We start from the raw sequence: 27,682 nt of genomic DNA on the forward strand, positions 1-27,682 counted from the left end.
CGCAGCGGGAAGTTCTCCATCACGACCTGCATGAATATGGGACTGGAAACGAGGAGGAGGAAGGTAAAGGGAGCAGTAAACTTGGAAGAGGAGGTTTCTGCACTTTCCAGAACATCTGATCTGTGAAAAACAACCAACTGTGGCAAATCACTCCTCACAGACACTTCTCAAACCACTACATGGCTTGATGGTATCCCACAGACCTTTGTGTCTCAAGGCAGATAATTTGCTCTGGGAATAAACTTCCATTTAACCTCAAACAAGTGAAGTTTCCTCAACTGCGCTAGGGGGAGCTGAGCATGAGACCAGGACATTACCGCTGATGATTGAAATATGGAGCATAAACCAAACACCGCTTATCCCGCTGCTCAGTCTAAGGATGTTAAATAAAGTCTAATTTCGAGAGGGTTAAGTCATCATACTGTAAAAATGCTTAGAAGGGGAGGTATTTTGGAGGCGCTCAGGGAAAGAATCCACCCATCGATGCATATGCTTTTCATGCAAAGTGTAAGAAACAACATTTCAGTAATCCTTTGATTCAAGTCTATTAGTATTTAAAAATGGTGTCCAATGTTTCAAGCGCCTCCTCTGATTTTATCATGAAGGGCTATGGGCCTTGTTTACAGTAGGACAGACAGGTCACTCAGTCAAAGGATAGTGGTGGCGAGCCACTCAACGTTCAAGCCAGGCTTGTGCCAAGAGCCCGGCCCTGGCTCATCTCGAGGTCCTCTTGGATCCTCGATCCCAAAACGAGCCGAGTCGGTCTGTAGCATGCTGCCCACCCCTGTAGCTCAGTGTGGATTCCAGCACTCCTCCGTCGGCCCATCCTGAAGATCTGAGCACCCACTGATGTGACAGGTTAAAGTCACCAAAGAGTGGGGAAAAAGGGAGATTCACAGCTGACAGCCCTAGAGATCAGTGGAGTGGGCAAATGGGTGATGGGCGAGTGACACATTAAATAAAATAAAGAAATAAATACTCACCTGAAGGAACAACCTCCTCGCTCCGGTCTGGTTACTTCTTCAATTGGGACCCTCAACAACACCCCTAACCAATCCTGGCACTGCTCTCATGATCAGAACAGCACCAGGATTAGACGGAGCAGCATCTCTCACCGCTCCTGAGGGGCCTAGCGGCATGGGCTTGGTCTAACTCAGCTAGTGCGCATGTCTGGCTGGCCCTCGCAAGACAGACGGCCAAAGGGACATGCACTTTGAAATGAAGTGCCCTGTGCTCAGGCAGCCTACCCTCTCCCTGCTGCTGTCATTCAACAGGCCCCGCCCTGCTCTGTCCTGACGGTTCAGGATGGGTGGATGAAAAATAAAATGGTAATAAATTAACCTTATTACCATTTTATTTATTTTTTCATCTCTGTGGCATGAGGGGGCGTTTTAATTAGCGGAGGAGCCAAGCAATTCCTCACACCACATTTCTGGGCACAGTCCACCCCACTCTTTGGTACTGTGTTGGTCAGCTGTTTGGAAATTGAGTATTCTCAGCTTACCATCCCTAGGCAAAGTAAGGCCGTTTTAAGGAGTGCAGTGCCTTTTTTTTTGCAAACCACTAAGCAACGCTTCTTTCGTTTTCAATTGGAGGAAGCCGCTCTCTTGCACTTCAAAGTGCACAGCCTGGAACATAGAGGGCAGTGGAAGGAACACAGGAGACACAGGAAGAAATAAAATCTACAGCCGACCTGGCTTATTAAGGACCTTATTACCAGACAAAACATTTTTGTGCTGGGGTGCTGGGTCACCCTTTTATCTCCTTCGCCCATCCAAAGACCCAACACAAACACTTTGGTTGAGAAATTCTCTGGTAGCATTAGATTTGGTCAGGCTAACTCTTCCATAAGTGTTCTATTTCTACCCACCACAGCTCCTTTGCAAAGACAATACCCCGAGGCACGCAGGCCATTGAGGTCCTCTGTAGTCCCTCTCTTCATGCGTCTCATTTGCATTTTTTAATAGGAGAGGCAGAGAGGTGTTGCCCAGCTCTACACCTCCCTGGTCCTTCTGAAAATTGCCTTTCCTGAGGTGTTGAGCCTCTCCTGAAGTCAGTTTCTTTAAGTCAGAAGAAGCTGGTAGTATCAATAAAAAGCACAGTTCCTTCTTTTCACTTTACTCAAATTTATTTAGGTTTGTAAGCTTATTCAGTAAGAATACAAGGCTGAAAAAGCTGACCCTTGTGTAATGTAATTGGCTGCTCATGTAAAGCACTCTATGTGCCGATTCGAATTATATAAATCTGAAAAAAGGCTTCAATTTTCTACCTCATTTAACATGTAATGAATACATTTATTTAAGAGTGTACTGATTTAGTACGTCAAAAAACTCATCACAAAGCATTAACCTTCGACGTGAAATGGGCAAGATCTACTCATCTAGTGGGTGAAATTGCACAATTTGAAACCAGGAAATCCCAGCTTCGTTGCTTCACCAACTGGTGTGATTCTCAGCAATTGCTTTCTTTCACTGTGCCCCCTTTTCCTGGATACTTTCTTTGGAGAGCATCTTGGAATTCATCAGTTCAAGCTCTGCACATAATTCTCCCTTGTAAATGGGCTAAAAAGGGACAGGGCTGTTTCATCTGTAATAACAGCCTACACCACACAGGGCGCATGCCACCCGGCTTGCCCCAGTCATGGCATCATTATGATGAGGGTGGTTCAAGGAAATTTCTACATTCATATTTAAAAACTAGCTCTTCTAATAAATGTCACTACGCCTAGTGCTTTAATCAAGTTTATTAAAGTGAAACATTCCAGCGTTACAAATACACTTTTTCAAATGTTTAAGTCTTCATCCTATGCTAACATGTCGTTTCTAACATGATTTATGTGACAAACAGTTTGACAAGCTCGGCTCGTGCACTGGCTCTCAGAACCAAGGCAGACTCTTGTCTTGGCCCCGGCTCGGCTTGCCCTCTTAGTTTGCAGGCTTACCCACCTCTATGAAGACGCAACAGATATCAAGTCTGCTATATTACAAGAGTTGTAGGCTATAATGCACTTATAGTACAGCGATGAGACATCAGCTACTTCTGTGACGGAGTACCCCATTCGCCAAACTCTAAATAAGGCCCTGTTTCTTATTCGCTGCTACAGAAATCCTACAGGAATCATGGAACTGGAGCTTGTTTTCACGGATCTTTCCATCCCATGAGCAAGTGAATTCTGCTCAGGCCTATGAGCGGTCTAGGATGCAGTCTCAGCTCAGTGGTACATGGCATGCGCAAGGCCATCTGCAGCGAGGCAGTCGACATCGTTAGAATGGGGATACTCACAAGCGTAGCGCAGGGCTGAAAGGCTCTGTGTTTGAAGTTGAAATCACCCCTTTGCAGCACAGAGCTCAATTTAGAGGAATTCACATAGGGACATGTCTGCACTTAGGTAACTGCTGGACTGCTTAACAACGCGGTTTCGTCAGTAGTGGAAGTTGGTAAAGAAAATAGGGGAACTGTGGGCAGAGATTCAGAGGGCGGGAATAACCCGAGGATTGGATCAGTGGGTGGAGTAAGAGGTGTGGCCAGAATGTGCAAAATATCCCAATTTGTAGCCTTTGTTTGGCATTTCACTGACCAGTTACAGTTTATTATGATGTTTAATTTAACCAATGGATGCACAGGTCTAATATGAGTTACTGACATTAAAATACATTCTCAAAGTGGGAAATGTTTCCAATCACAGAATGTCCCAAATGCACTTAAAAGTGGAATCACAAGCCATCTGTCTCTGACCCATGCAGATCCTGTCATTAGCACTTCTCCTCCCTTTTTTCACAAGAGCAGTTCAAACATGAATGGCAAAATATCATAGTTTGCAAGTGTTTTCTATAAAATTATGCCTCTACCATATTTGCCACATAATACATTATCCGCTGCATAATCTTGCAGTTTTAACTAATGAATTGCTTGTAGCTCAAATGGATACAAAGTTACTAAAAAATGTAGCTTGTGTTACTGCAAAGTGGAGGGCCCTTTGCAAAGGATGACTCACCTTTATCACTGCTGCATTTGTATGTTACACTGGTACTCATGAGGAACAATCTTTGCAGAGACTGTTAGCGTGTGTAAAAATGTCAAAATAATACAGTATCAGAAAATATATGGCATTACGCTGCAGCCATAATTTAGTCAACCCTGCAGCATAATTTTGTCACCCACTGCTGCATATTTGCATAATTCCAGTGGCGCCACAGCAGGCAGCACATGTTAAAGGTGCTTGTGCATGAAGCAGAGAGAGTGTGAAGTTTGTGAACTTAGTTTGGTGTGCGTGCAAATTCTGCATTGCCGATCCCTGGTGAGTTGCAGTTACTACTGCTGAAACAAGGCCAATGGAGGTACCAATGGGTGAGGTGGCCTGGCAGGGCCGGCTTTAGCGCTGGTGGCACCCTGTGCAACAATGTTTGTTGGTGCCCCCCAGTGACCACCTCCACCACTGACTCCCTCTCCACCACCCTTTAATAGTACACCACAAGCCTCCAGAACCACACTCTCTCTCAGATGCATTTAATTTGATTTACAGTGTCACTCTTACCAGTGTAGAGTGTCAGAGCACTTTACATCACACACATTACACAGAGACAATCAATCATACGTGTGTAAATCACTGTATAGGAAATGTTACATAAGACAAAAGACTACAGGTGTAAGAGTCACATGACAACCATACTAGTAGGCAGTATAGTTTAATAGTAATTGGTCTGGAGAAACACAGACTCAGAATTTAAAACATAATACCAGTGTGTCTTGGTTCTCTTTAATAATCAAAATAGATTTCTATCTGAATGAACACTTTTTGCAACATTAGGATAAACAAAGACTGGGGGGAAATACCATAATGCTCTAATTTATTCCTTGCAGCTCTATGATGACAGTTAATAGCTCACTGTTCTATGTTAGAATTTTAACTTCTAAACTGCGAGTAAGAAAAGGTTGTCTGACAAAAGCAGGAAAATACTGACCGTACTTACATAATGTGCACATTGTGCTCTGCATGGTACATGTTCTTTGCAGCAGGCACATTAACCCTTTGCACTACCTTTCCAGGAGTCAACCCTTCCACTAGACAAACCTCCAATATCTCTCTAGAAAGAACTTTAATCACTGGAGTTATCATGACAATTTTATTGCTGCTGAAAATTGCTGGATGCCAGGAAGGAGGAAGCAAGTGCTTTTAAAACATAATATACTTGCAAATTCTAAACCCCACCTGAAATCAGCGCTGTTCGCACCGCCCTAACCTACTCGAGGGTCCTGTGACTTCAGTGACAGAGTCCCTGTTGCTCTAGAGTGTGCGGCTTCATAGGCTCACCCGCAAGACTTGAGGTGAACTTCAGTATGGTTGTGGTAGGCAGGCCTTCAAGGTTAACCCACACTTGCCACCTCTAAGGTCCACCTGCTGGTGCTACGACACCCGGGCTTCTAAGGTCTAGCATGGGAATGTGATCCCTCAGGAGAGTGGTTTGGGGGACTGGTCATGAAGGCTAAACCAGGTTCCCCAGTTCCAAATTCGACTGCTCTGACCATAGTGCAACATCCCCTCCCCCACTGAACACCATACTGCCCCACTGAGAGAAACTTGTGCTGCCTTCAGCTACAACCCAATTGTGCCCCACTATAAAGACTTGGATGCGACTCAATTCAAATAATGCACAAGTGTTGCCTGACAAAAAGTAACAGCATGCTGGAAAAAGCAGACACTCATAGGGAATGCAAGAATAAGTAAAGCATGTGAAATGTAAGCAGAACCAACATGGTTACCTTAACGCTTTCACACTCACTATTCAGAAATCAGTGAGCGCTTTTGCCTGGACAGCTAAGGACATGACTACAGGGCCGGCGAATGGCCCTTATTCAATGTCCATTGCTTATATCCTCATGAAACATAACCAGTATGGTTTAAAAAGACCACATCCATGAACACAGAGCTGTGGTGCACATTTTGTTTTCCAATCCATCCATTAACCAGGTATTACCTTACCTCCAAGAATGGTGCACTTCCCCATCAAGGGAAAACAATGCTATTCACAGAAAGACGAGAAAACAAAAGTAGCACTTACTGGCAAACTCGGTAAAGTGGAGCTAATGTGTTTGGGTGTGAATGAAATCAATCTGGCCACTTTGCAACCATTCTGTCTTGCTTTATTTAGTTATGTACTTATTTCACATATCTGGAACCTTTTATTTCTCTCTGTCCTGAGGCTGCACTTTGGAATAGAAAATATTTCAGAAAATGACGACATTTCAGCAAAAGTGTTGGTTTTTTTTGGATCCATTTCTTTTTTTTTATTTCAAAGTATTTTATTGAAGATTTGTATATATATACAGTACAGTAGTAGTGCGTGAGGGTGAATACAGATGCCTTGGAGGTTACATAAGGCATAGTGGCTCGTATGGCTTGAAGTAAGTCACAAACGCTCGAATTGCTGGTTGGCGTAAATTGTTCCAGGTAACACTGTTGTACCCTCACTAAGAAGAAAGAGAGGAGTGAGGAAAGGAGGAGTAGAGGAAGGTAGGTGTGGGGGAGGGGAGACAGAGCATTACGATGTTTGTTGTTTTTCCACGGTGAGCCTCCAGTGCCCATTATTGGCTTCGGTGGGCAGAGTACGACGGCTTCTATGGGGGTTTGTTTAGACCCAAGTGTCTAACCAGCGAGGCCCACATTTCACCCCTTGCTGTGTGGTTGGGGGCATGCAGTGCCGTTATGTTGTCCTCCCCTCTGAGGAAGGTGATCCAGTTCACCCAGCCTTTGAAGGTCACCTTCCCTGTGTCTTTCCAGTTCGCTAGTATTGTTTTGACTGCTGTACTGAGGAGAAGGTGAGAACCGTTTCTTCAAGATGCAGTTTTCAGTAAGTGAGTAGGAACTAGACAGAAAGAGAGAGAATAAGAGGAAGAAAGAGAGGGGGGCAGCTGCTGGGGGCAGCTGCCAGCGGCAGAGCAGAAGTGGACACTGTCCTTGTCTGCTCTGGGCAGGAAGGAAGAGACAGGGTCTTTTTCCTTCTCTGCCCACCCCGCCCGTCCTCAAAAGGCCACGAACGCCGAGACTTATCTATAGGCCTTGGCTATTTCTACCGCCCTGGGACGCATGTTTAAAAAAAAATTAGGGGAACGGAATCTATTGAACAAAAGAAGGGGCACGCCGTGCCCTGCCGATTTCACCCACTTTGGCCAATGGGTTTCCTGTATTATATGTTTATTTTGCAAGGACAGTATTGCAAATAAAAACTTCTGCAAATAAACTATTATGCACAACATAAATATGTGGTGGAGGTGCGCGTCACCATGACTTCACGTCTCTACCGCCTGCAGATGCAGCACTAGGAAAGTATTACCTAATTGTGTTCACTGTCACTGAGGTCTCTTTAAGCTGTTGCTTAAATCTTTAGGGCTACGTCAGTTTACGAAATCCTTGAACCCCCTCCACCTCCACACTTCACGCGTTTTGGCCCATTTCAGGAAGGGAGTCTAGACCTGGCTCTTCGACTAAGACCTGCAGCACATCGCCTGGATACCCTCTTGGGTGACAAGCCGTGCTATATAAATACCTGATTGATTGATTGATTGAATGATAGCACGTGACCAAGCCTAAGCCCTGGACCGCTATTTTTCAATGTCGTCAATTGCATCCTCTTACCCCCAATTCTTGATTCTAACAGCCGAAGAATATGACAGTGTCCAGTTTATCCCCCACCCATGGAATACCAGGGCAGTGTTATTGAATCTAGTCCAACCACAGATGACTGCATGACGCAGAGTCTGTGTGTGTATGGGGTGTGGACTTGTGTGTGGATGGCTGACTACATTCTGCTTATTAATAGAGACGCACTCGCTCCTGAAGTTTCTCAAGGACGCTCGTTTCTTTGTCATGAGGTGTTAAAACGATTTGTGTGTAAATACGTTTGAAAAATCTTAAATATTTCTTGTAGGCATCACTGGAACTGGTCACAATGTGATAAACACTTTGGAATTCAACTCAACCTCTGCGCAGGCGAAGTGCGCAGGTCTCTGAAATGCTCATTTGCAGCTAAATGAACCATTAAAAAGCTGTCAACAGATTGCTGTGCACAGAAAAGTACAAACACAACAGTCATTTTCTCAGCAATCCAGTCAAAACGCTAATTGCCTGCAATTTCCCAGTTAACCTTTCACAAAAAGGTGTATTGATCTGGTATGACAGTTGATGCCTAACTCCCTCTCCCCACCTTCTCATTTTTACTGTATCTTTCCTCTGACCAACCCCTCCCCGGGAAGGAAGCTGTGCTTTCAGAAGACTCAATAGGGGGCAGTTCACAGAAACTGCCTGATTCTGGGTATGGTTTTGGGACAGTTTTGCATTGTGCTGGGCAGTTTGCACTGACATCTGCACTGATGACCAGTGAAGAACTACACTGTTTATGACCAGTTGTGGCTCCTCCGATAAGGCAGAAGAGCGTTGCCCCACTGCTCGTTGAGCAGTTGAAAAGAAAAAGAAAATAATAATAACAAGAAGCTATTAAAATTATATTTTCCTTTGCGATGCCGGGCTGGGTGGGGCGGGGCTTGCTGATGCAGAGGGAGCAGGCGTGGCTTGCACTCCCTCCCTACATGCCCATGGCGCTTTGACCAGCCCTCTAGGGGGCATGTTCGCCATGGGACTGTGCTGGGCCTTTGAAGAATATGCCAGGCACTGCCTAAGCAGCAAAACAGGCCACTCAGACCAATCACACGCTGCTCCTGCAGCGTCGTGATTGGCTGGCAGAGTCGGAAGCCTGGGTGCTTCCGGTGCAGGCTGCAGGCAGCAGCCGGGAAGAAGAAAAGAAGACAAGGAGAGACGTGCGGCAGATGCAGGGGCAACGTAACTGAATGAATGAATGACAATTTGTACCGCGCATACGTAGCCCCAAGGGGCATCAAGGCGCAAAACAAGCAAACAAAAAAGTCCAGGCTACCAGATAACAGGACCAAAGACTACTAGGAGCGCAACCCCTTATATGCCTGGGAAAAAAGTCAGGTCTTCAGGTGTTTCCTGAAGACCGCCAAAGAAGACTGGCTAGAAATCGCCAGGGGGAGGGAATTCCAAAGTTTTGGAGCCAAGGTGGAAAAGGCTCTGCCTCCCCATTTCACCTTAGCGAATCTGAGCACCGAAAGCATGGTCTTTGATGAGGACCGGAGGGTTCTCGTGGGGATGTACACACACAGAAGAGACCTGATTCCCTCTGAGCCTGAGCCATGTATAGCACTGGGGGCCAGACAGAGAAGTTTAAAAGAAATCCTAGAAGGAATCGGAAGCCAGTGGAGGTCCCTTCTGGCCATGGTTACAGAAGCTAGTCTAGGAAGGTTTAAAACCATCCTGGCCGCTGCATTCTGTACCATTTGGAGACGGTGGATGGAACCTTTGCTAATGCCACTATAAAGGGCATTGCAATAATCTAGCCTAGATGAAACTAAGGCAACTGTTGCTTGTTTCCGAGCTACCAAGGACAGGTAGGGGGCAATTTTCCTAAGGATTCTAATTATGCCACAACAGGTTGACACTGTCCTATTGACCTGGGAGTCAAATGAAAGAGCAGGGTCAATTAAGACTCCAAGGTTCCTGGCGGTAAGGGTGGGGCAAGGGCATTCTCCCAAAGACGGAGGCCACCAGTCTTTTGACCAGAGATCTTGGCTCCCTCCAAAGACCATGATCTCGGTCTTTTTGCCGTTTAGTTTTAAAAAATTACGGACCATCCATTGGGAGACTGCTTCCATACATGCTCTGAATTTGGGGGCAACTTCGCTAGCAGGTTGGGTGATAGATACCAGGATCTGGGTGTCATCGGCATACGATAACACATCCAGACCGAAGGATCATACCACCTTAGCAAGTGGGGTGACATAGATGTTGAATAATACAGGGCTCAACGACGAGCCCTGAGGAACCCCACATTGCACTTGTTGGGGATCGGAAAGAAAATCGCCCATTTTAACTCTCTGCTCCCTATGATGGAGGAAGGAGGAGAGTAAACTAAGGGCAGAACCCTCTAGACAGATTTCCTTGAGCCTGGAGACCAGGATTGACGGGGACGCTGCTGTGAGATCTAATAACACAAGCAGAGTGGAGTGTCCCCTGTCAACCTCAGACCTGATTTTATTGGTCACAACCGTGAGGGCAGACTCAGTACTATGAGCTGCCCGAAACCCATGTTGAGAGGGGTCTAGCAAGTTGGAACTCTTGATGAAAGCAGATAGGTTATTTAATTTATTTTTTCATCCTGAGAAGCCACCCCCACCTCACCAACCCAATTCTGAGGCAGCCGCCACTGTTAATGACTGATTAGCAAAATGACCAGAACTGGGGAGTTTATTTGAACTGACCAGGTTTTCTTTACACAGTACTGTACAGACAGTGAAGGGGTGACCGGAAGGACTGAATTGTCAAACAACGGGTCATCACTAGGGTTGTCTGACAACTCAGGGATACAAAGTGCCAATCTTGGGTATTCATCTAAACACCAAGTGCATTCTTGGCGCATGATCTTGAGTGCCCCTGAGGGGTACACTGAAGTTATTGCACCCAATACAACCCAATTCTTTGGCTCTGATAAATTATACCGATCATAACGTCAATATTGGTACTGGCTGCACGAAAAAATGCATGTACAGCGTTTTCTGGGCATTTTTCACTCATTAAATTCCAGCAGTCAATACCGACAGGTAACAGCTGGGGGCAGTAAACATCAGAGCACTTACAAATGCAATCCATCTGCAAACAGGTATTTGCACAAAGGTCCCAATTTTCCAATACCTGTAATCAGGCAATTAGAGTGGAAGCTCTGGTTCACCCCAATCGAATCAACTTGATGAATACGAATCAATGGACTAACTTAACTGGAATGTCACATTACTGATGACAAAATAAACTGATAAGTTAGTAATCGCTCCATTGCTTCACCAGCAGCTAAAGTCCCACCTCTCCCGGAGCTAGTCATCGGCCTGGAATAGGGGCTTTCCTAGCTGCTCTGGACTACTATTCCTTTAATTTATGGCAAGGCACAGAGGCCAATATTTTTCTCTCTATTGCCAACTCACAGCAGCAACTTCAACAAAACAATATAACTTATAATACGAATGTAGAACACTCCAAACCAACATAAACCCCGACACAGCCATCCTCCTTTTTTGTTGCTGCTCACTTTCAAGATAAGTACCTGTGTAATTATCTTTGGCTTTGGATGTTCTTATACACAACCTTGAATCATTATCTTCTCTCTCCAGGCGTACTTCCTGTGCCTTCTTATTGCTATATACAGCACTCAGTTTCTCGGGCTTTAGAATGGCAATAAACACATACATGCATGCCCCCTTTGACCAGGCACTTAATGACACAAACCTCCCAAAACAAAGAGTTAGGTGAATAAATACCTTCCACTGTGAATTTAAAGTGGTAATAGAGTGGCAAGGATCATGGTCGAACGTAGGGTGCAAGGTAGCATGGGACACAAGGTGCATTATAGAGGTCCAAGGAGGTCTCACAGCAAAAGTTAATCACGCATCACTCTCACAGCGCGTACACTGGGCAAGGGACCTACCTTGGCTTTGTTGATTGTGCAGTGAAGTGCATTGTTTTCTTGATCGTACAGCAAGCTAAAATCCAAAGTCCCCAAGGTTGCTGAAAAAGAGAGGAGAACATAATCAACAACAGCTGATTGGCCATCGGAATTTTACACTTAAATTGTTAAATCATTTTTTAAGATTTAATTTATTTGTTTATAGTGTTATATGGCATGAACGATGTCATTGCCGATGGCAGTTAGGGTCTCCTGAACAAATTAGTTGTTAAATAAGTATGGTAGACCATTCACTTTAGGATATGAGACAGTTCTTCAACTTGTTGATTGCTATCTTTAACTTATCTACAACTTAGCACGTTAGGTTTCTTCTTTAGGAAGTGACAATTTCATATTTAGAGATTGAAAAATAAGGAATCCCAATAACTGGTGTAACTGAAAAGCATTGACATAATTACAACAATTGCAAAGGTCTTCTGAAGAGTTATCAAGGTTCATTGGTTGCATATCTGAGCATGCTGATCGTACAATTTACCACGGGTCACTCTCATATATCCAAGCATCCATATTAATACTAAAGGATCATTCTCATATCGGAGCATGAAGGATGCACGAGTCCTCAAGGATCATTCTCATATACCCGTGCATGCTGATCAAAAAAGTTATTATGGTTCATTCTCATATACCCGTGCATGCTAATCACTCATGCATGCTGATCACACAAGTTATTATGGCTCATTCTCATATACCTGTGCATGCTGATCACAAAAGTTATTATGGTTCATTCTCATATACCCGTGCATGCTGATCACTCATGCATGCTGATCACACAAGTTATTATGGCTCATTCTCCTATATCCGTGCATGCTGATCACACAAGTTATTATGGCTCATTCTCCTACATCTGTGCATGCTGATCGCTCAAGTTATTATGGCTCATTCTTATATACCCGTGCATGCTGATCACTCAAGTTATTATGGCTCATTCTCATATACCAGTGCATGCTGTTCACACAAGTTATTATGGCTCATTCTCATATACCCGTGCATGCTGATCGCTCAAGTTATTATGGCTCATTCTCATATACCCGTGCATGCTGATCACACAAGTTATTATGGCTCATTCTCGCATACATGTGCATGCTGATCGCTCAAGTTATTATGGCTCATTCTCCTATATCCGTGGATGCTGATCACATAAGTTATTATGGCTCATTCTCCTATATCCGTGCCTGCTGATCACTCATGCATGCTGATCACACAAGTTATTATGGCTCATTCTCCTATATCTGTGCATGCTGATCGCTCAAGTTATTATGGCTCATTCTTATATACCTGTGCATGCTGATCACTCAAGTTATTATGGCTCATTCTCATATACCAGTGCATGCTGATCGCTCAAGTTATTATGGCTCATTCTCATATACCAGTGCATGCTGATCACACAAGTTATTATGGCTCATTCTCATATACCCGTGCATGCTGATCGCTCAAGTTATTATGGCTCATTCTTATATACCCGTGCATGCTGATCACTCAAGTTATTATGGCTCATTCTCCTATATCTGTGCATGCTGATCGCTCAAGTTATTATGGCTCATTCTTATATACCCGTGCATGCTGATCACTCAAGTTATTATGGCTCATTCTCATATACCAGTGCATGCTGATCACTCAAGTTATTATGGCGCATTCTCATATACCCGTGCATGCTGATCGCTCAAGTTATTATGGCTCATTCTTATATACCCGTGCATGCTGATCACTCAAGTTATTATGGCTCATTCTCATATACCAGTGCATGCTGATCACTCAAGTTATTATGGCTCATTCTCATATACCAGTGCATGCTGATCACACAAGTTATTATGGCTCATTCTGATATACCCGTGCATGCTGATCACACAAATTATTATGGCTCATTCTCATATACCAGTGCATGCTGATCACACAAGTTATTATGGCTCATTCTCATATACCCGTGCCTGCTGATCACACAAATTATTATGGCTCATTCTCCTATATCCGTGCATGCTGATCACTCATGCATGCTGATCACACAAGTTATTATGGCTCATTCTCCTATATCTGTGCATGCTGATCGCTCAAGTTATTATGGCTCATTCTTATATACCCGTGCATGCTGATCACTCAAGTTATTATGGCTCATTCTCATATACCACTGCATGCTGATCACTCAAGTTATTATGGCTCATTCTCATATACCAGTGCATGCTGATCTCACAAGTTATTATGGCTCATTCTCATATACCCGTGCCTGCTGATCACACAAATTATTATGGCTCATTCTCCTATATCCGTGCAATGCTGATCACTCATGCATGCTGATCACACAAGTTATTATGGCTCATTCTCCTATATCTGTGCATGCTGATCGCTCAAGTTATTATGGCTCATTCTTATATACCCGTGCATGCTGATCACTCAAGTTATTATGGCTCATTCTCATATACCAGTGCATTCTGATCACTCAAGTTATTATGGCTCATTCTCATATACCAGTGCATGCTGATCTCACAAGTTATTATGGCTCATTCTCATATACCCGTGCATGCTGATCACACAAATTATTATGGCTCATTCTCATATACCCGTGCATGCTGATCACTCAAATTATTATGGCTCATTCTCCTATATCTGTGCATGCTGATCGCTCAAGTTATTATGGCTCATTCTTATATACCTGTGCATGCTGATCACTCAAGTTATTATGGCTCATTCTCATATACCAGTGCATTCTGATCACTCAAGTTATTATGGCTCATTCTCATATACCAGTGCATGCTGATCTCACAAGTTATTATGGCTCATTCTCATATACCCGTGCCTGCTGATCACTCAAATTATTATGGCTCATTCTCCTATATCCGTGCATGCTGCTCACTCATGCATGCTGATCGCTCAAGTTATTATGGCTCATTCTCATATACCAGTGCATGTTGATCGCTCAAGTTATTATGGCTCATTCTCATATACCCGTGCATGCTGATCACACAAATTATTATGGCTCATTCTCATATACCCGTGCATGCTGATCACACACGTTTACAAGTATGGGTCTCATGGTTCTCAGGGTGGGGCCAGTTTTGGGCCCCCGGAGGCCAGTTTTGTTACTGGGGGGCAGTTTTGCAGCATCGCATCCATATCAGCCCCCTATTACAAAATCAGCTGCAGTGTTTTCCACACGCACCTTCCTGTCCGCCCCCCCCCCCCCCAACTCCACATCCACCCCACCCCCTGCGGCTGGTCTGACTCAATTTCCAGGCCCGGTTTGCGTTCCCAGTCTGACCCAATATCACACAGGTCAATAAGGGTCATTCTGATTGCACGGCTATTGAGGATCATTCTCATAGATCGGACCAAGTTGATTGACAGACTTATCAAGGATCATTTTCATATATCTGAGCATGATGAAGGGACGAGTTTCCTTCTCATATGTTGGAGCGTGTTATTGAGTGCTTTGTCCTGATCTTAATGAGAACAGATGGAGAACCTATTCTAAATTTACAGCATATTGATATAGATTTACTATGGATAGAATCTCAAACCTGAGCATGCAGATTGGGGTATACATTTGGCTCCATAATGAGGGAATATAGGCTACAGCCTTAGCAGCTGCTAAATTTAAGATGTGAACTGTTCTCTTATTTAAAGTTGTTTCATCCTTTTCCTGAAGATTGGGTGAGGTTTTTGTCATGGTCTCATGGGATGTCACGTCCCTACAGTTAAGGGCAGAAGAGATATTCTGTTTAGTTCATCCTGTCCCTAGCACTTGGAAACAGAGGTAACACGTCCAAAACCGCCCTACAATATCTGTGCATCTTGTCTTTGTCCCGCAGAAGATGTTGCATTCGCTGTTCAAGCAAGGATGGTGTTTAGATTGTGAGTCACAGCCGGGAGGGGGAAGGTCACCAGCGGGCCACGAGTGCCTGGGAAGCCAGGGCGGCGCTCGGCGTCTCGTTGCCATGGCCACCGACCGCCACCGTAATCGACATCCATTTAGGGTATTAGAGGAAAGTCAGCGAGGCAGCGCCCAGGGGACATACATGCAGGCTTGATCGGCGGTATAATCCATGCTCCCCATTAGTCTATTTTCCACACACAGAGCAGTGAAACAGGGCAATAATTTGCAGCCGCTTTTCCGCTTGCAAACCTGCAGCAGGCGACGCGTGATTGTGGTACGAGTTACATCTCTAGGCACAGTGCACTGTTTCTGCGAGTCAGTTTTCACAATGCTAAACGTGCTGATGTAAACCAGTTTGTCAGTTCAATAATGACTGCTGGTCCATTAGGAGGAACGAGGAGAATGGGGCACACGTGGAAATGTTTCAGTTGCCTGTCGAGTACCGCATCTTCTCAAGTTCTGTGGCGTGGACACGACATGCAAGGGTGCAGGAGGGAGCATATTCACAAGTTTACACAGTGTGTGCAAGGCTGCAGGAGGGAGCATATTCACAAGTTTACAGAGTGTGTGCAAGGCTGCAGGAGGGAGCATATTCAGGCGTTGACACAGTATGTGCAAGGGGGCAGGAGGGAGCATATTCACATATTAACACGGTGCGTGCAAGGGTGCAGGCGGGAGCATATTCACGCGTTGACACAGTGTGTGCAAGGCTGCAGTTGGGAGCATATTTACACTACACTATGACATGGTGCGTGCAAGAGTGCAGGAGGGAGCACATTCACGTGTTGACACGGTGCGTGCAAGGGTGCAGGAGGGACCATATTCATGCATTGACACAGTGAATTCAAGGGTGCAGGAGGGAGGATATTCACAAGTTGAACGTGCATGCAAGGGTGAAGGAGGGAGCATATTCACGCATTGACACGGTGTGTGCAAAGGTGCATATTCATACGTTTACACAGTGTGTGCAAGGCTGCAGGAGGGAGCATATTCACATGTTAACATGGTGCGTGCAAGGGTGCAGGAGGGAGCATATTCATGCATTGACACGGTGTGTGCAAGGGTGTAGGAGGGAGCATATTCACGCTTTGATACGGTGTGTGCAAGGGTGCAGGAGGGAGCATGTTCACGAGTTGACACAGTATGTGCAAGGGTGCACGAGGGAGCATATTCACATGTTAACACGTACGTGCAAGGGTGCAGGCGGGAGCAAATTAACGCGTTGACACAGTATGTGCAAGGGTGCATGAGGGAGCATATTCATGCGTTGACAGTGTGTGTGTAAGGGTGTAGGAGGGAGCATATTCACACTTTGATACCGTGTGTGCAAGGGTGCAGGAGAGAGCATGTTCACACGTTGACAAAGTGTGTGCAAGGGTGCAGTTGGGAGCATATTCACACTTTGCCACGGTGCTTGCAAGGGTGCTGAAGGGAGCATATTCACGTGTTGACAAGGTGCGTGCAAGGGTGCAGGAGGGACCATATTCACGCATTGACAGGATGAATTCAAGGGTGCCGGAGGGAATATCTTCACAAATTGACATAGTGTGTGTAAGGGTGCAGCAGGGAGCATGTTCACACTTTTACACGGTGCGTGCAAGGGTGCAAGAGGAAGCATACTCACGTGTTGATACGGTGCGTGGAAGGGTGCAGGAGAGATCATACTCACACGTTGACACGGTGCGTGCAAGGGTGCAGGAGGAAGTATATTCATGTGTTGACACGGTGCATGCAAGGGTGCAGGAGGAAGCATATTCACGTGTTGACACGGTGCGTGCAAGGGTGCAGGAGGGGCCATATTCACGCATTGACACAGTGAATTCAAGGGTGCAGGATGGGTCATATTCACAGGTTGGCACAGTACATGCAAGGGTGCAGGAGGAGCATATTCACAAGTTGACACGGTGCGTGCAAGGGTGCAGGAGGGAGCATATTCACAAGTTAACAAGGTGCATGCAAGGGTGCAGGTGGTAGAATATTCACAAATTGATATGGTGTGTGCAAGGGTGCAGGTGGGAGCATATTCACGCAGTGATATGGTGTGTGCAAGGGTTCAGGAGGGAGCATATTCACAAGCTGACACGGTGTGTGCAAGGGTGCAGGAGGGAGCATATTCACAAGTTGACACGGTGCGTGCAAGGGTGCAGGAGGGAGCATATTCACAAGTTGACACGCTACGTGCAAGGGTGCAGGAGGGAGCATATTCACAAGTTGACATGGTGAGTGCAAGGGTGCAGGAGGGAGCATGTTCACACGTTGACATGGTGCGTGCAAGGGTGTAGGAGGGAGCGTATTCACAAGTTGACATGGTGTGCAAGGGTGGGGGAGGGAGCATATTCACGCATTGATATGGTGTGTGCAAGGGTTCAGGAGGGAGCCTATTCACAAGCTGACACGGTGTGTGCAAGGGTGCAGGAGGGAGCATATTTACAAGTTGACACGGTGCGTGCAAGGGTGCAGGTGGTAGAATATTCGCAAATTGATATGGTGTGTGCAAGGGTGCAAGAGTGAGCATATTCACGCATTGATATGGTGTGTGCAAGGGTTCAGGAGGGAGCCTATTCACAAGCTGACATGGTGTGTGCAAGGGTGCAGGAGGAAGCATATTCACAAGTTGACACGGTGCGTGCAAGGGTGCAGGATAGAGCATATTCACAAGTTGACATGGTGAGTGCAAGGGTGCCGGAGGGAGCATGTTCACACGTTGACATGGTGCGTGCAAGGGTGCAGGAGGGAGAGTATTCACAAGTTGACATGGTGTGCAAAGGTGGGGAGGGAGCATATTCACGTATTGACACGGTGTGTGCAAGGGTGCAGGAGGGAGCATGTTCACACGTTGACATGGTGCGTGCAAGGGTGCAGGAGGGAGTGTATTCACAAGTTGACATGGTGAGCAAGGATGGGGGAGGGAGCATATTCACGTATTGACACGGTGTGTGCAAGGGTGCAGGAGGGAGCATGTTTACACGTTGACACAGTGTGTGCAAGGGTTCAGGAGGTAGCATATTTACGAGTTGACATAGTGCGTGCAAGGGTGTAGGAGGGAGCCTATTCACGTGTTGATATGGTGTGTGCAAGGGTGCAGCAGGGAGCATATTCACGCATTCACACTGCGCCTCGAAGGGTGCAGGAGGGAGCATATTCACGTATTGACACGGTGTGTGCAAGGGTGCAGGAGGGAGCATGTTTACACGTTGACACAGTGTGTGCAAGGGTTCAGGAGGTAGCATATTTACGAGTTGACATAGTGCGCGCAAGGGTGTAGGAGGTAGCATATTCACGAGTTGATACGGTGTGTGCAAGGGTGCAGCAGGGAGCATATTCACGCATTCATACTGCGCTTCCAAGGGTGCAGGAGGGAGCATATTCACTCGTTGACACTGTGTGTGCAAGGGTTCAGTAGGGAGCATATTCACAACTTGAGACGGCACGTGCAAGGGTGTTAGAGGGAGCATATTCACAACTTGACATGGTGTGTGGAAGGGTGGAGGAAGGAGAATGTTTACACGTTGACACAGTGTGTGCAAAGGTGCGGGAGGTACCATATTCACAACAGAAGTGCAGCAACCTAGATTTCAGCCACTGACTTTAAACTTAACTTCATGCTAAGCCTCTTGTATTTCTAAGGCTATTACTATTATCCACGGAATGGTACTTAATAATGCTCCCAGGTCCGGACTGGCCATAGCGGGCACCGGGCAATCCCCTGGTGCGCCGCACGGGTGGGGGCCGGTTTTGGGCCCCTGGGGACCGTTTTTTTTACAGGGCCGTACCAAAATCGTCCGAAAACCGGCCCCGGCAAAGAGCTCGGCGGCACCTCCATCCGAGCACTTTGCCAGGGCCAGTTGTGGTTTCCAGTCCGGCCCTGAATGCTCCAGTATGCAGGTGTGGATGTGCTTTCAGCTGAATAAAAGCGGCTGAGGCGTCTCTAACCCACAATTCAAACACAGGGCGCAAGGGTGCTAGGTAAAGCGCTCGCCTCCTTCCTAAGTGTATCCGTGTAAACACAGCTTCCTCGGGACATGTCATTCTCAGGGGCAGGGACATCAGGAGACCCACCCCTAACAGGCCAGGGTACTTGAGAAGAGTTAGTCCCAGGTCATGGGAATCTGGGATAGGAGTCGCCTTATTTTTATTTTATTTATTTAATGCAATTTTATATAGCGTGAACATTACCCAAAGGTGTCAGAGTGCTTTACATAAGAACCAGTTGCGATACACAAAGACTTAGGATTACATGAGTTACATAAAAGATACAAACAGAAAAAATTGCAAATGTACAAGTTGTAAAGTCACACAAGGAAGAAATACAAACAGAAAAAAATGATTGCAAATGTACAAGTTGTAAAGTCACTCAAGGAAGAGATACAAATGGATAAACTCTAAGAGTCACATAGGAATGGTGGAGAGTACAAAGGTCTATCACATATACTAGTGGTTAGAGTTATCTCTATCCATACTAATATTGTGAAGAGAGAGCCCAAACCTTTGAGGCAGGTAATCTCAGTAACCACAGCACCAATCACAACACCCAATAGAGCATTGGAAAAGGCAGTTGCAGCAGAAGGACATAGGCTATGCAGACGACCACCATATATTTTTTTTAATAATTTTTTTTTGCCGAGTTTTATATAGCGCGAACTTGACCCGAACTGAATCAGGTATCAGAGCGCTTTACATAGCACCAGTTACGGTACATGAGGACACACATTCATTTTTGTTAGGCACAGGGAGATTAAGTGATTTGCCCAGAATCACAGGATGTTTGGTGTCGTTACCAAGACTCGAACCCAGATCCCCAGGTCCGAGGTTGAGCGCCTTAGCCATTAGGCCAACTCCTCTATACATTTAAAAGGTAAAATAACCGTGCCAGCAAAGTAGTCCCTTGTGGGCGTGCCTACGTTGTGCTGTGGGCGTGGGCTGGGGGCGTGACTAACGATGGGGGCGTGTGGTACGGCCATCACATCGTGGGCTGTGGGCGTGTGCTGGGGCGTGTCAAATGCTGGGGGAACCACAAACGCTGGGGGTGTGTGTCCGCCCTTCATGCCATGTAAGTCGTACATACAAGCGCCAATTACGTTGCTGCGCAGCATCAAGGGGCACGCTGGAGGCGTGACACACTCGGGGCGTGAGAAACGCTGGGGGCGTGTGTCCGGCCTTCATGCCATGTGAACACAATTGCGCCGCATCAAGGGGCACGCTGGGGGCGTGAGAAACGTTGGGGGCGTGTGTTACGTTCCGCCCTTCATGCCATATGGGTCGTACATTAATCAGAAGATCGTCTGCTGTGGCCATGTGCTGGGGGCGTGACACACGCGTTCACCTGGAGGCCTGGTAAGTAACGTTACTGCAGCCTCTCCTGCGCGCTGTTACCGAACTCTCACATTCAACGAAATTACACGCGCCTGCTACCATCAACCAGGGCTCTAGCCGGGCTCAGGCGGCGGATCAGTGCACTAATTACACGCGCCTGATAACATCAACCAGGGCTGCAGCTGGGCCTCAAGCGGGGGAACACGCGCCTGCTAACATCAAACAGGCCTGCATCTGGGCCTCAAGCGGGGGAACACGCAAATGAGCGTGTCTGCGGGGACAATTACTGCAGCCTCTCCTACTCGCTGTCACTCAACTCTCTCATTAAACGGTTTTACCCGCAGCTGATAACTCTCTCATTCAACGACATTACACGTGCCTGCTAACATCAACCAGGGCTGTAGCCGGGCTCAGGCGGCGAATCACTACACCAATTACACGTGCCTTCTAACATCAACTAGGGCTGCAGCTGGGCCTTCTCCGTCACTAATCTAATGAAACAAAAAATGTTGTCTACCGCGAGATTTTAAAATAAATTGCCCTTGCGAAATACACACATTACACACATTCTATTTCATACCCGGACAACGTCGGGACGGGCTGCTAGTATACATATATATATATACAAATAGTAGATTTTCTCAGGTCAAGACCCAAAACACCAGGAGAGCAGAGTTCCATTTAGTGGGGTTGGAGGGGGGACGTAGTCACAGCACCAAGGGAGGGCAGTAGAATGTCTGCTGTTTCGCAAGATGGTGGACCAAGGACAAGAGCAACAACAGGAGACGGTCCCAAAATGGCGGGGTGCACATGTGTTCCAGTCCAAAAGTTACGAGGGCCAAGTCCAAAGAAAACCAGGGAGCTGACCCAACGGAGGAAGGACTAGAGGGGAAAGGAGCCAGACAGTGGGATAACAACGAGGTGGAGGGGCTGTCCAAAGACTTACAACTTTAAGCTTGTTCAGGGGCTTGACCTCTGAGGGATCAGTTGCAAGCGGTGTGGCCATCGTAAGCAAGGCAGTGCCCTTGCAAACATACATGAGTACACAACTTTCATACAAAAAAGAATGAGTGAGTGACACCTTTTCTATCTGTACATGCACACATTTGTACTTGCACTACTTCCATGAAACTTGGAACCCCAGGCTTGCATCTTAGTAGTACAGCAAATATTAGGCGCTATTACTACCCAGCGCTGTGGTGCTCATATTACCAACCGTAGATAGATGAAAGGCTAAGTAGGCCTAGCCACGAAGAGATTTCAACCGGTTACCGCAAAATTGCCCACAGATTCAAGTAACTCTCCTCGCCTAGTGTGTTCCATGTGGGTTGGTATGGAGAGGGGAGGACCTTCATCATCCTGACTCTAATTCAAATAAGCTTTATTCGATTTTTTTAAGTTAAAAATCATAAAAGCATCAACAATACAAAATTAAAAACCGTAGACATTTCATTTCATAGGCACAGTAAAGATCATTACAGGATTATTAAGACAAGATTCAATAAATACAACTAATCGGCTAATCAATATGTAGGGGTTTCATTTTCAACATTTTTAGTACAAAATTCAATTCCCATTAAAGGCTAAAGAGTTGGTTCTATGTAATATGAGGGGAGCTCGGGTAGAAATCGTACAGATCCCAAATACGAATGGTGCCTTGTCTGTCTTTGGGGGGGCAAAAACGTAAAAAGGGGGCACCATTCCTGTTTTTGAATTTAATTAGAACCAGGTCCCCAGCGATGCATTTGGGCTGCGTCCCTAACCATCCCACCCTCCTGACACTCAAGATACCCCCATCTAACTCCGGCGGCAAGGGTCTATTGTTTTTCAGCCAGAAAATGGCCTTATTTAGCAAGTCCTGCTGGGATTCGCGTGTTCCCTGGGTAAGGGCAGGGACCCCAGAGAGGACAGACACATACGGTGCGGCCTCAGGGGGCAGGTTGATACGTGGCCTTCTTACCAAGGCGGGTCTAGCCACTGCGTGGGTTGTTGGTGCAGGTTTTAAAATTACTTTGGGGCCTATTAGAGTAGGTGTACAGGGTGGCTGTATTTGAGTGACACCGTTACCAGATATATACTTTTCGGGGACGATGGGAGGGTTAGGGCAGACGGATGTGGCCCTTATATTAGCTGAAAGAGGATACTTTCTGATTACTGACTCAATGTTAGTCAGCCTTTCCCCTAAATCATTGATTTTTGTGACCAAGGGCGAGATGACAGCTAACAGCAGTTGCTCAATTTGAGCCAATAGAGTCAATTTGGGAGCCGGGAGAGGGTCCTCAAATTTGTCCGCGGCGGGGTCCTCCATAAATGCTGTTGATTTAGCAGGAGATGATATTACATTGGTGCACAGAATTTGTGTATTTGTATTGTTCCCAATGACGGTTTCGCTGTCGTGCTTCCCTCTATTGTTGGAACCCAGAGGCGTAGCATTTACTTGGTTGTAGTCTTTATTTGCGGAGCCATTTGATTTAAGACAAAAAGTACCCACAGTAGGGGAGGTTATAAAATCAGGTGCATACTTTGTGCCACACAGGGCGTTGAGTTCTTCCCAAATGGACATCGTGTTTGTCATAGTAATAAATACGCCGAAAAGGTCAAATAATGTTGCAGCACAATACCCCCTTCTGTGATGAGATCAAGTGGGGTGGCCCGTCCCGTCCTCCTTGGTCCTCTGAGGGCCACAGAGGGCCCGCCCTTTGCCCGGGCTTAGCCCACGCGCGTCCCGCGTGGCGGGAGGTGTTCTGAACACTTATAGCACCTCCGGGCGCGTGGGAAGCGTCACTGGGCTGCGTCCTCCCCGGGTCTGCTGGGTTGTGTAGTCCGTGACTACAGCCGTTTCCCTCACGGCGCAGGCTGACTGGACAAATGGTGAGGAGCTGGGCCGTTTCCCTCACGGCATGCTGCAAGCTCCGGTAAGTGCCCCCCAAGAGCGCTCGGCGCTCTGAACACTTATAGCGCCTCCGGGCGCGTGGGAAGCGTCACTGAGCTGCGTCCTCCCCGGGTCTGCTGGGTTGTGTAGTCCGTGACTACAGCCATTTCCCTCACGGCGCAGGCTGACTGGACAAATGGTGAGGAGCTGGGCCGTTTCCCTCACGGCACGCTGCAAGCTCCAGATTCACTCAGGGCCCGATTCACAGAACAAACTTAAGACAAAATCCTAAACTTACTACCATTTTGGTATTCACAGAAGGCACTTACTCATTTTGGTATTTACAGAAGGCACTTACTCATTTCGGTATTCACAGAAGTTAGGACTCCTAACTTTAGGACTCCTAAATGCCTTCTGTGAATATCGATAGTCTTAAAGTTAGGATTTTTCTCAGTTCAGTAGTAGTAAAGTTAGGACTCCTAACTTTAGGACTCCTAAATGCCTTCTGTGAATACTAAAAGTCTTAAAGTTAGGATTTTTCTCAGTTTAGGAGTAGTAAAGTTAGGACTCCTAACTTTACTACTCCCAATCTGAGAAAAATCCTAACTTTAAGACTTTCGGTATTCACAGAAGGCATTTAGGAGTCCTAAAGTTAGGACTCCTATCTTCTGTGAATACCGAAATGAGTAAGTGCCTTCTGTGAATACCAAAATGAGTAAGTGCCTTCTGTAAATACCAAAATGGTAGTAAGTTCAGGATTTTGTCTTGTTAGTTCTGTGAATCAGGCTCACTGATCGCACTTTGCCCATTGAGCTATTTGTAAAGGCTGTGTCTGCGTGTAAGATAGCTGAGTGGGTTAAGGTACCCACTGCAGCAATCTGTGGCCAGCTACAAGGGGTCTTGCTTCCAACACTCTCTAGTTTTTCAAGGTGGGTAATGTGTTTATTGCAGTGTTCCACATGTACTGTGCAGGTCACAGCCTTAGTAAGACAGTTCATGCATTTGTTACGAAGATCCAGATGTAACCTCCCAGAAGACAGGACACAGGGCATCATTCAGCAGTTCCTGCTTTTTATCGTACGGACACACAGATATTTTCTCAGGTGCCAAAATGTGACCCTGTGCCACATTGCTGACACAGTGATCAGGTTCAAAAGACATGTTCGAGGAGGGGCTAGGAGTCAGGGAGCGCATTATTGGGCTTTCCCGAGGGGCTAAGAGTCAGGGAGCGCATTATTTGGGCTTTCTTGAGGGGCTAGGAGTCAGGGAGCGCATTATTTGAGCTTTCCCTCCACACTGTGCCCTATAACTTAGGATCCTAACATCTGTAAGAGATATATCTAGCCATACATTGGGCCGATCAAGGGTTATACTGTCTCAGTCCCTTTATCATTTCCTGGAGTCAACCATGACTGCTCACTATTGTCACTCTTGGAGACTCAAGTGCAGACAAGGGATACCTTGGGTATCTAATTATAATGAAGCAGTATTGGCACACCAATAGTTAACAATGGTGCCCACCAAGGAAGCTTCCTAGTAGCCACATAATGGCTCGAGAACCAGAGAAAGGCCTCATAATCTTCTGCCTCTGTTTTCTTATTTGCAACAATAGCAGTGCTTCAGAACAGGCTGAATTAAGTTAGTGAGTGCTTTTAAAACATCTGGCGAGAACCCACAACAAGGCAAACAATTCAAATGACACAGGCATGCGTCGCTGCTCCTTTCCCACCACTAGCACAACGAGTAGATTCCAGCCAAGGCGCCAAGGGGCATATTACCAAGGCAGGCGATATGAAATTATTGGTGCTTTTGCGGCCGTTTTCGGCCGCAAAGGGGTGATCATTTCATCGCCCTATTAGCAAGCTGTCACTAACATCAGTTAGCGACAGCTTTTAGTTGATAGCGAGCGGTTTGGGCCCCGCTTTGCATGTCAGCGATTTTTATCTCTAATGACATGCAAAGTGGGCGTATCCAACCTGTTAGCGAATGAAAGCAGTCGCTAACATCGCTATCGCCTATTATCAACACAGGCGTAGCGACAAAAAAATGTGCGCTAAGCGCCAATATCTCTGAAAACTAACACCTGCTCAGGCCAGTTCTTAGCCTGTATATCCAATGGGAGGTGGATATTCAGCCTAAGTCCCTATTAGCGATAATGCCTGAATACCAGCGATATTCACGCATTTCGCCGCTATCACCGGATATTTTATCGCTTTGGAGATAAACGTTGCTAATAGCACGTTATCTCTACGATAAGATCCGGTGATGCGCGGCGATAAAAAAAATGTTGCTAAGCTTATTTAGCGATAAATATCGCTAGTTGTTGATAATATGCCCCCAAGAGATGTGACATCTAATCCTAGCTTTACCACTTTACCAAAATATGCTGGTAGTAAACACTGCATTATACATCTGGTCAGGGCCCTCTTCACAGTAGTCTTTACCTCGGGATGGTGGTCCCAAACCCACTCAACAGAACCACTCCACCGAAGTCATGGTAAGCAGCTGAAAACAGGACCCCAAAGACATGCTTGTTATCCCCCCCTCCATATAACCTTTTTGTGAGCTTTTAGTCAATTACTTTTTGAACATATTCCTCTGCTTCTACTTAAAAAAAAAAGTCAAAGATAACGACCAAGAAAAGATAAGGGTCAAGCAAGTAGTGGTAAAATTCACAATCACATGCACATTGGCTTTTACATAGTACATTACATTGAGCAGTGGCCAAGACCATATAGTCGATGCCACTGGTATTATGAGATTCTGTGGCTGCATTATTTGTCACATAGGTATGGAATTGCTGTATTTGCCACATAATCCATCACCTGCTACATAATTTGCACAGGTGACCAAAACAATTGTTCCTAGCTCAAACAGATCAAAAGTTACTAAAAAGCGGAGACATATGCTGCCACACAGTGGAAGACCCTTCCCAAAAGTTGACTCGCATCTTTCAATTGTCTTCTGCTGTATTTGAGCATTAAACGGTTACTATTGAGATGTGATTTTCGCCCAGTTAGAGATAACGTGAAAACCCCCCACAAAATAATGTAGTAATGCTGCACAAAATGTGTTGCGTTACTCTGCGTAATTTGATTTTTCTTTCCACATAATTTAGCCAATACTGCCGTAAATGTGGTTGTCCCCTGTCACATAATTTGAATGTCCAAAAATGTGCAGACGTTTGACCGTACCTATGGTACATATTCCAACCTCTGATTTGACAAATCACGTAATTTGTCCATTGCTGGGCCAGGCTGGCTAAGTGATATTTTTCTCCAGGCACTTACTACCTGACTGATTTCGACATTCCAAGCAATGTTATGAGTTGTGTACTCCCAGTTCTGGCGGGGACAGCATTAGAGGCTTGGTGTCATTTACCAAGTAGTAGTGTGGCGGTTCACTATTGGGCCTTATAGTTAGTGAGAGCAGCAATGTATGCACATCTGAGGCATCATTGCAGTATTTGAGCTCTTGCAGCCCTCCCTGTGCTGATGGTCTAGGGCCTCTACCCCAGTGTATCATCACCTGCCTCTCCGCCAGCAGTAGAGAGAGTGCAGTATTTTTCCAAATCCCCACCAGTAGATCCTTCACAGAACCCAGCAGAGGAGGTGAGGAGTGCAGGATGTGATTAATCTTAGGGGAGATATCTTGTAAGATAGGCTGCAGTATAAATAGCCAAGGACAGGCACAGTCAAATCGCTCGCATCCAGAGCTCCACAGCATCTACAGCTGCTGTCCTCACTCTGCCAGCTTTTGATGGTGTGGTAACATCTATGTTGCTGTTTAGTGATCCAGCCCCAGTTTAGGAAAGGCAATAGTCCCATTCTTCATCTGTTAGGGATTTAACCAGAACTCTTTTCCATTCCCCCTCACTTCCAGGTTATTTTGCAAACACTGTTCCTTTATGGAAATGTACAAGCGAGAAATCAATTGTCTGGAGGGGCTAACAGTTGTATTAAAGTCTTTAGGAGTTCTTGTTCAAGAGAATTGAGGCATACAGTGCTTTGCATGCAGACTTTGTTCTGTATCGTCTTTAAAAATAGG

At 46.0% G+C, this 27,682-nt stretch overlaps 1 protein-coding gene across 1 annotated transcript in view; it reads right to left on the reverse strand.

Annotated features, from left to right (window-relative positions):
• DOC2B (double C2 domain beta) overlaps positions 1 to 27,682 on the reverse strand; it is a 2,292,694-nt gene that overhangs the window by 1,872,469 nt on the left and 392,543 nt on the right. The window contains exon 2 of the mRNA XM_078683586.1: positions 11,547 to 11,626. Within this exon, the coding sequence (XP_078539712.1) occupies positions 11,547 to 11,626 (80 nt within the window). The remainder of the gene's footprint in view (positions 1 to 11,546; positions 11,627 to 27,682) is intronic.

This window comes from Lissotriton helveticus, chromosome 3_1, assembly GCF_964261635.1.
Source record: "Lissotriton helveticus chromosome 3_1, aLisHel1.1, whole genome shotgun sequence".
Classification (NCBI taxonomy): domain Eukaryota; kingdom Metazoa; phylum Chordata; class Amphibia; order Caudata; family Salamandridae; genus Lissotriton; species Lissotriton helveticus.